This window comes from Scylla paramamosain, unplaced genomic scaffold, assembly GCF_035594125.1.
Source record: "Scylla paramamosain isolate STU-SP2022 unplaced genomic scaffold, ASM3559412v1 Contig72, whole genome shotgun sequence".
NCBI classification, from domain to species: domain Eukaryota; kingdom Metazoa; phylum Arthropoda; class Malacostraca; order Decapoda; family Portunidae; genus Scylla; species Scylla paramamosain.
This window is the reverse complement of record NW_026973737.1, coordinates 147,501-157,500: the sequence shown is the minus strand read 5'-3', so window position 1 is coordinate 157,500 and position 10,000 is coordinate 147,501. Positions and strand designations below refer to the sequence as shown.

Genomic DNA, 10,000 nt, shown 5'->3' with positions numbered 1-10,000 from the left:
CTGGGACAGCTGGGACATGGATGCAGCGAGAGACTGGCCTGTGTGTCTGTCTGTACATCCGTAAGCATACCTGTCCTCGTAAACTCTAACACACACACACACACACGCGCGCACAAACAAGAAATTTCACCAAAACACTGGGTTCTCAAGATTAATAATGTAGAAATGTTGTTAATCCATCACTAGAACCATTAAAACATTCTTGAAAACCCGTATTATTTCATCAGGAGTATTTTTCAAGGCCACAGAGATACCTAGCTGGGTTCTCAAGAGTGTTTCTCCTGTTAATAATATACAAATGTTGTTAATCTGTCACTAAAACTTTAAAAAACATTCTTAAAAACCTGTGTAGCTTCATCTAGAGTCCTTTTGAAATAGTGGTGCTGAGATGTTTCAGAGCATAGGCCTTAGATATGTGAAAGGTGTATAATATTCATTTTGGTTCTTGAGCTATGATAGTATTTGTCAAGTCTTGCTAATGATAAACTGTAGCAGTACTGGTGGTTTATGAGATGCAGTAATACCATTTCTGTGAGGGAAAACTGCATTATTTTATATCATTCAAGTGTGTGTGTGTGTGTGTGTGTGTGTGTGTGTGTGTGTGTGTGTGTGTGTGTGTGTGTGTTTGTTTGTTTCTGTCTGTCTGTCTGTCTGATTTTATTCTAATTGGATGACCTGACTTGACCTGAATATAAGGAGAAGGAGGAGGAGGAGGTAGAAGAAGAAAAGAAGAGGAGGAAGAGGATGATAAAGAGAAAGTGTGTGTGTGTGTGTGTGTGTGTGTGTGTGTGTGTGTGTGTGTGTGTGTGTGTGTGTGCGCAAACCCTCATTAAAAAAATAAACTTCATGTAGCAATAGATGAATGAAAGTCTTGACGGCTACATTAATAATCGCAACTTTCCGTCTTCACCCTGTGCTCCTCCCCAGGCACACCCTTGACCTCCATGTCCACCCAGCAGGAGGAAGATCTGGACACCTGTTACTCCTCTGGTCCCTCCCTTTGCCTCGCTGGGCTGGCCAGGTCAGGGGAGGGGAGAGACCATGCTCGCTTCTACGCAACGACCTTGAAGACGGGTCACGGCATCCTCTTGTGGGTGGCTCAGGTGGTCATGCCGGGACTCGACTTGACGGGGAGGCTTTCCTTTGAGGTGAGGTCGTCTGGGTCTTGGTCTCCTGGTTCTGTCCTCTCTTATTAATCTTGTTTTTGTTCCTTTGTCTTATGTATTATCACAAACTCCGGTAACTAATTGTAGGCGTGTAATTAGTCCATATATTCATTGGTATATAACTAAAATATCTGTTAATACTGTAAACTCTAGCATTACTAATCGTTTGATAAAAAGATGCAGATTTCAGAAGGCTAATAATGTTTATAGATGGCGATAGATTGAAAGAATTGACTACCTGTGTGTTACCTTTCCTTCCTCTTATGTAACGTGATATTAATTGTTACCAGTATTGCCTGTGTTATATCACCTGTGTTATATGACCCTCCCTCCCCAGACTGTGCTGCTGCATGGCCTCCTGGGTGATGGTGGCGGCCACAAGACGTCCAAGTCCTGGGGCAGTGTGATAGACCCCCTGGATGTCATCAGTGGGGTGTCCCTGGAGGTGTGTGACTTGCTGGTGCTGTGTGTTCTGTACTGGTGTTCATTGGCTGTGGTGAGCAGTACCTTGACAGCAGGTGATACATGAATATTTGTTAAAGCCTCTTACCAAGTGTATTTTTTTGAAGGAATGATGTAAAGAGAGAGAGAGAGAGAGACTTTTGAAGGAGCTAAAGAGAGAGAGAGAATTTTTGAAGGAGCTAAAGAGAGAGAGAGAATTTTTGAAGGAGCTAAAGAGAGAGAGAATTTTTGAAGGAGCTAGAGAGAGAGAGAGAGAATTTTTGAAGGAGCTAAACAGAGAGAGAGAGAATTTTTGAAGGAGCTAAAGAGAGAGAGAGAATTTTTGAAGGAGCACTAAAGAGAGAATTTTTGAAGGAGCACTAAAGAGAGAGAGAGATTTTTAGATATGATGTCAAAAATTGTGTTTATAATTCTGTTTTCTCTCTTTTTTCCTTCTTTTCATCTCTTCTCTTTTCTTCCTTTCCCTCTTCTCTACTTCAATTTTCCTTTTCATCTGTGTTCTCTGTTTTTCACCACATTTCATCTCTTCCCTCCTCCCTCACACCCTCTTAGCCTCTCACCACCCCCTCATGTCCTCAGGTACTGTGCGAGAGGGTGGAGGGGACCCTGAATGCGGAAGAGGTACTCGCTTGTCTCGAATGAAGTCCCCCACAGGCATCCCAGAGTGTGGAGCTGATGCCCTTTGGTCCACCCTGTGCTCCACCAGCTTCAGGAGTCAGTGTGGCATAGATAGATGTGGATGACTGTGGTGTCTTGTCTTGTGTGGAGTTACAAGGTTGGTGTATGGATGGGTAAGTGAAGTAGAGATAAGATTTTAATTAGTGGTTTTGTAAGATTAGGTAGGAGTGCTGTTCGTCTTCATCAAGGGCTGACGTGTTGTGTGTTGAGTGAATGAGGGTGAAAATTGTGTGTTTTGGTATATGTAGGAGATAAGATTTTAATTAGTGGTTTTGTAAGGTTGGGTAGGAGTGCTTCTTGTCTCCATAAAGGGCTGACGTGTTGTGTGCTGAGTGAGTGTTTAAATATATTTGTAGGAGATAATATTTTAGTGGTTCTCTTCCCCAACAAGGGTTAACACATTGAAAGATTGTTGTGGGTGAGAGTAACGGTGAAAGTTGTGTGCCTTGTCTTGGTACATGTAAGAGATAAGGTATAATAAGTGTATTTGTAAGGTTAAGACAGTAGTGTTTCTCTTCCCCAACAAAGGTTAAGGTGTTGAAAGAGTGTTGTGAGTGTGAGGTGAGTGTGAAAGCTGTGTGCCTTGCCTTGCTATGCGTTTGTATATTTCTCATAGCACTTTCCTGCCAGACCACCTATGTGTGTGTGTGTGTGTGTGTGTGTGTGTGTGTGTGTGTGTGTGTGTGTGTGTGTGTTATATAAAATGCAAATAAATAACTACATTTCTCGACTGATGGGAGAAACACACTTTTAAAAGGCTCTATTCAAAGTAGCACAGGTTTTTAAGGATGTTTTTATTGTTTTAGTGACAAATTAACAACATTCCTACATTACTGTCAGGAGAAACACTCATGAAAACCTCTGCTAATCATCTTTGTGGCCTTTGGAATCAGTCGTGAGAGAGAGAGAGAGAGAGAGAGAGAGAGAGCTAAACCAATTCAACTTGATATGAGAGAAAATCTAATTATCTTCCATTCCCACAGAACCGTCACCCCAAACAATGAGTGGTGGAGGGTGCGTTCTGCGTTGACAGCCAGCATGAGCGGTGACAGGAGGTGTGTGAGACGCATGACAGCTTTAGTGACAAGTTCATGCAGGCAGTGGTGCAATATTATTCCCTCAACACTCTCATTCACTTTGAGGGCTTGGAAACCACAGTGCCTTCAGATTTGTGGAGAAGTGTGTGTGTGTGTGTGTGTGTTTTTGATAGTTATATTAGTTGTTTAAATCATGCTGGGCTAATATCTATCCCTCTATCAATGTGTTTGTGTGTGTGTGTGTGTGTGTGTGTGTGTGTGTGTGTGTGTGTGTGTTAGTTATATTGTTTAAATCATGCTGGGCTAATATCTATCTCTCTATGTGTGTGTGTGTGTGTGTGTGTGTGTTTACCTATTGCACGAGACAGGGGAAGAGGGAAGAGGAGGAGAGGAGAGGTGCTTGGGAGATGAAAATGTATGTGTGTATGTGTGTATGAATATTTTCCCTATCATACACAAAAACACCCTTGAAATCCTATATATAATTTGCCATAGAACACGCTTACTCTCTCCCACGTGCCCACTCCCTCTCTCCCACCCTCTCACCTCCCACACACCTGTATACCGCGTCCTGCAGCCTCAATGCACTCACCCCTTCTTTTCCAGCCATGGGTGCCTTGCCTCCTCGCACCACCACCACCACAAGCACCACCACTCCTGCCATCACCTACAAGGGGGAGACTGTGATGTGGCTGCAGGTGGATAGGTGAGGCATTGTTCTGGTGTTGGTGTGTGGTGTAGCATTATCTTGAAATCCACAGGCCTTCCACAGCCTTCCCACTGGTCTCCTTGTCCTGTCCTCCTCCACACAGCATCCACAGGCCTTCCACAGCCTTCCCACTGGTCTCCTTGTCCTGTCCTCCTCCACACAGCATCCACAGGCCTTCCACAGCCTTCCCACTGGTCTCCTTGTCCTGTCCTCCTCCACACAGCATCCACAGGCCTTCCACAGCCTTCCCACTGGTCTCCTTGTCCTGTCCTCCTCCACACACCATTCACAGGCCTAACCTAACCAACCTAACCTAACGTAACCTAGCCTAACCTAACTTATCCTAATCTAACCTCACACCCACAGGTTCGGAGGCCTCCAGAGAGCTGCCCAGAGTGAAGCTTGTGGTACGAGTATAGAGGGACAGCTGCTGATTATCAAGCTTATGGAGTGACTGGAAGAAAGTGGGAGGAGCCTGGAAGGAGTGGTGGAGGTACAGTACTTGGAGAAAATCCCTCCACCATGACGACTGGGTGTCTGCTGTACAGTCCACCGACCAATGGTGAGAGAGAGAGAGAGAGAGAGAGAGAGAGAGAGAGAGAGAGAGAGAGAGATTATTATTATAGTTTATTGACAGAATTTTGCGATTACAAGAAGCTTAAAGTAAAAATCATTTCACTAAAAGAGAGAGAGAGAGAGAGTCTTGATAGAGAGTCTTGATAGAGAGAGAGAGAGAGAGAGAGAGAGAGAGAGAGAGAGAGAGAGAGAGAGAGTCTTGATAGATAATATTGAGCACAGTCTTCACCGCTGGGTCGACTGTGGGGGCTGCGCTATTCCGGTTGGTGGCCGGTTGGTGGCCGTGGCTGTTCACGCACTAGCTCTTGCTGTGGCTGGCATGCTGTTCTGTCCTCTCTTGTTCCAGGAATTGCTGTCTGAGGTGTGTGTGTGTGTGTAGAAGCCACCATCATCAACCACAGCAGGTGATAATGATGTTTCCTGCTTTCATCCTCATTGGGGCTAGCCAGACCAACTTGGGGCTGTACTGGGGTGACGCTGTGTGCCTCAGGTGTATCTGGAGGGCTGAGATAGTGAGAAGGTAACAATTAAAAAGGACTAGTGTACACTTAAACCATTACAAACACTATGTAATGCTGGTATACACACACAAACACTGGTTTACACATAGAGACATATATAAACACTTGCTATGGTTTGTATACTCTTAGAAACACACATAAACTCTTAATAAGTCTAGTATGCACACAAACTTGTATACAAACACTAGTATATATTTAGAGACACGTCCAAATCTTTGCTAAGTCTGATATAAACATATAAACTCATAAGAGATGCTGGTATATGCTTGGAAATCAATACACACATTTGGTTAGGCTAGTATACACAAATCTATACATATATTAGGAATTTATTGAATGATTGAGATGATTAGTCTCTCTCTCTCTCTCTCTCTCTCTCTCTCTCTCTCTCTCTCTCTCTCTCTCTCTCTCTCTCTCTTTCTCTTTCTCTCATATCCTTTGTCTATCTCAAATTTTCTCTTTTAATCTCTCCCTCTCTGTCTGTCTGTCTGTCTGTCTGTCTGTCTGTCTGTCTGTCTGTCTGTCCCACACTTCAATACACCCTTCCTGTCTTCATACACTTTAGTACACCCTTCCTGTCTGCCCCTGGACCTTAATACACCCTGTATCACCCTTGCATCTCATTAAACTATCCCTATTTGTCCATCTCAATAAACCCTGTCTAATTTCCCTGTCCGGCTGTTTGTCTCATCTTACTACACCCTGTCTCTCCCTGCTTCTTGTTGCACCCTTCCTTTCCCCTACTCCTCAATACTCCCTTCCCACCCTGTGTCATGTGTATATATTTAAATATTTATATTCATTTGTGGCATTCTTCATGTGTTTTGGTCATTTTTGGGTGTGTTTGGGTGTGTTTTGGGGTGTTTTGGTCAGTTTTGGATGTGTTTTGGGATGTTTTGGGGTGTTTTGGGGTGTTTTTGTCTGTTTTGATGAGTTTGGGTGTGTTTTGAGGTGTTTTACGTGTTTTTTTTGGTATTTTTAAGGAGTTTGGGTGTGTTTTGGGTGGCTACGGGTGTGCTGTGGGTGGATAAGACTGTTTCTGGGTGTTTAAGTGGGTGTGGATGTGTTTTGGGGTGTTTTGGATGTGTTTTGGGGTGTTTTGGATGTGTTTTGGGGTGTAGAGAGGTAGACGTGATGTGTGCAGGGTGTCTCAGTCCCTGGATGGGTGTAGGAGTGCGTGGTGGTGCTGTCTGGGTCTCGTGGTGTGGGAGTGCATATAAAGGAACAGATAGTTTAGGGCAGTTTATCATATTTAATTATTTTGTTTATTAATTTATTTACTATTATCATTATTTTTATTGTTTTTAAAGGGGGATTAATTTTTACGTTCATCTTTTGTGTTCGGGAGTGGTTAGTGCTGTTGACAAAAAAATGGAGATCGTTTTATTTTTTAGTGTGGAAATTGTCGCAGTTTGTCAGGTGTTGATTGGTGTTGAGAGTCGCAGGTCCCGTGTAGCCCTCTGTCATAAAATGAACAATAAAGGGTTGATTTTCACTGATAGTTTATTTCCTTTAACGTAAACATGTAATGATATAGTTTTGTCTGTGTCTCCTGATGGTATGGCACTCTTGGCTAATATTTAACTAATTATATTCATGTCATTATCTGAATAACTAATAACAATTCACTATCCTGCATGTACTGTCAAGTCTATCGAAACATCAGCACGTCAATTGAGAGTCATGGATTTCAAGAGATTCCGATTTATTGCTGCTTCCTTCTCAATTTTAATAGTTCAGATAGGCATTGCGGGCACTGCTATTTACGAAGAACTGGAGGGTCACAGAAAGAAAGGGATGTTATATTCGTAATCTACGCAAAAAATAAGTCTAGAAAAACAAACCACAGCATCTCTATTCATCCATTCTGTGTGTCTTCTCTTCTCTCTCTCTCTCTCTCCACTCTTAATGCTGCTGTGGGTCTCTGGGCTGGAGTACATCACAGAAAGATTGACACAGACTTATATATGAGAGGATGTTGTCTGTAACTATGCTATGGGGACATTGCAAGTTTGTGGGCTGTAGTCAATGAATAAGTGTGTCCTCTATAGCATACTTAAAAACCACACACACACACACACACACACACTCTCTCTCTCTCTCTCTCTCTCTCTCTCTCTCTCTCTCTCTCTCTCTCTCTCTCTCTCTCTCTCTCTCTCTCTCTCTCTCTCTCTCTCTCTCTCTCTCTCTCTCTCTCTCTCTCTCTCTCTCTCTCTCTCTCTCTCTCTCTCTCTCTCTCTCTCTCTCTCTCTCTCTCTCTCTACAGACAGACTCACTATTTCCTAACCCTTGCCTGAAACAAATGAAAAACTTTTATCCTTCTCCAATCACATTTTAATTTTCTACTGACAGTCACAATCCCACAGTATATGTAGTAAATTTCAACTTTTACTTTCAGATTACCTTGTTGATGTGCAGTCTTGCTATGTGGGCGATGAACACCTCTGGGACATGACGAGCAGATGCCCATCCAGCACAGCTCAACTTGTATGGAATCTGGACCTGGACCATCACATGAATGCCACTGCCTTTGATATGTGTTTGATATGGCTTCTATTGCTTTCAAGTCACCATCTGCCTCTGTGAAATATGGAAGATCTTACAAGCTCAAGCATGAGTATTAATGGTGATATGAGTGTGGTGTGTCTGAATTAACTGTCAGAGTATTGTAAATATTATTACTTAGTCTTCTCAGTTATGAAATTAAGAACAGTTGTGAAGTTTGCTTTAAAACCCTTCATTAACTTTGCCACAAAACACTTTTACATGTTGTCAAAAGTGTGTAACTGTTATGAAGTGTGTGTATATATCATTACTACAGAAGAATCTGGAATTTCCCCTCAGATTACTTTAATGAATGAAGCTTGAGTTCACAGATGTGTGGTTTGTCAATTTCACCTGTATTCTCTCCTCTATGGCAGTCTGTTCTGGCAAAGTTTCATTTGTCAAAAGCATTACAGTTTGTAAATGGTGTGTCTTCATATGCCTTCACTAGCAATTATGAATTACACTATGGTCATGGGTTTTGTTCTTTTAATACAGTTGCCTCAAGATATTCTGAGCTTTACAATGCTGTCTTTAGTACACTGCAAGAAAATATAGAAATTTCATGTGGCAACATTTATTTTTAAAACATTATTTATTACTTTTAAAAATAGCAATGTGGGGCTTCCTTAATGCAAATAGTCTTGCCCAAAAAAACTTGATGTCAAACACTAACTTTTCTTAACACAGCACAACCAAAACCACTCAAAATTATACATTAATTTTTTTTATAGAGCAACATGTGTGGAAAGTGGTACCAGAAATATTTGCATAACAAATATTTGGTTCAGGATAACAAGAAGCCGGCATTGCTCAAGCTGACCACATTTCATCCATTTATACATACTTTTTATTATTAAAGCTTATCTTGTAATTATTGCTGAAGACATTGACTCATTTATTTATTTATTTATGACTTAGAACTATGATAAAGCTATGGATTGATATAATTCCTGATTTGTTTCCATTCTTGTCTCCGCTTGTCCATCCCTGAGTGGTCAGAAGCGGTGCTCCACTGATGATGTGGAAGCCTGAGACAGCCAATCATTTAATGGGCTAGGTTACCTTTTGTCACCAGTCTTCTGTGTGTCACTCACTACGTTTGGAAATGTTTACCTCTTCTATTTAATTTGTTGGTTATAATAATGTTTATGGTCAATAAACTATTTATAAAACTATTTATCTGTGTCAGTATGATAAAAGCAGTTATTGTTGTTATTGTTGTTATTATTATTATTATTATTATTATTATTATTATTATTATTATTACACATTTTCCTCCTTGTATTTAAATATTATTATTATTATTATTATTATTATTATTATTATTATTATTATTATTACACATTTTCCTCCTTGTATTTAAATATTATTATTATTATTATTATTATTATTATTATTATTATTATCATGCATTTTTCTTGTATATAAATAAAATATTGTAACTGATTATTATCTTTTTTTTATCATTCATGTAGACTCAAACTCTCTCTCTCTCTCTCTCTCTCTCTCTCTCTCTCTCTCTCTCTCTCACGAATAAAATGACTGGTGAGGAACTCTAATCATTAAAGTGCTAAAAATTCCACTAAACCACGAGAAATAAATTATTAAGCCGTTCATTGCAAGGGCCACAGTCAGAAAGTGAAAAAATAAAAAATAAAAATCCTTAAATACCGAGGCTAAGTAAAACATAAGGAATTAGACAAATGATAATTAATAAACACATAAGGAATAATTAATAAACAAAAATTAAGCCAGGAAGACCATTATAATTATTGCAAGGAGACAATATGTATGTATGTATATGTAATTCGAGGTTAAAATGGCTCAAATCTGGTCAAAAAAAGCACATCAATAGTATGCCATAAGTGAAGGTGTTCCTCAAGGCAGGGAAGGTTGGGGGGGGGTGGCAATGAATAGGGGAGGGGCTATGAACTATTGGGGGGGTAACAGTCCCAATGACTATTAATTAATGACGCATCCAATTTAGCGTGTGTTAATTTTCGCGTTGTGATAATCTAAAGGTTTTCTCGCGTTTTTTTTATTATTTCTTTATTTATTTTATTTTATTTATTTATTTTATTTGGCAGGTGTTATATATATATATATATATATATATATATATATATATATATATATATATATATATATATATATATATATATATATATATATATATATACACGCAATTACAGATGTTTGATGATAAAAACGGATAATGCCTACATATACCGAATCTGTATTGCCACAATATATAATTTACTATGTATGTTAATATCGGAATACATGAACTGGAACTTAATTCCA

At 40.1% G+C, this 10,000-nt stretch overlaps 1 protein-coding gene across 18 annotated transcripts in view; it reads left to right on the top strand.

Annotated features, from left to right (window-relative positions):
• Positions 1-9,141, top strand: part of LOC135098658 (uncharacterized) — an 18,502-nt gene extending 9,361 nt beyond the window's left edge. For 3 of the 18 annotated variants that reach the window (XM_064001027.1, XM_064001024.1, XM_064001026.1), the window contains 9 exons: positions 1-60; positions 928-1,148; positions 1,504-1,684; positions 2,208-2,342; positions 3,290-3,485; positions 3,950-4,049; positions 4,419-4,614; positions 4,975-5,148; positions 7,548-9,141. The exon at positions 1-60 is cut by the window's left edge and continues 80 nt beyond it. In XM_064001027.1, the coding sequence (XP_063857097.1) occupies positions 21-60; positions 928-1,148; positions 1,504-1,684; positions 2,208-2,342; positions 3,290-3,336 (624 nt within the window). In that variant the 5' untranslated portion in view covers positions 1-20 and the 3' untranslated portion in view covers positions 3,337-3,485; positions 3,950-4,049; positions 4,419-4,614; positions 4,975-5,148; positions 7,548-9,141. Of the gene's footprint in view, positions 61-927; positions 1,149-1,503; positions 1,685-2,207; positions 2,420-3,289; positions 3,486-3,949; positions 4,050-4,418; positions 4,615-4,974; positions 5,149-7,547 lie in introns of all 18 variants that reach the window. The other 15 variants (XM_064001025.1, XM_064001035.1, XM_064001034.1 and 12 more) reach the window with 15 other exon arrangements.
• Positions 9,142-10,000: the final 859 nt, after the last annotated feature.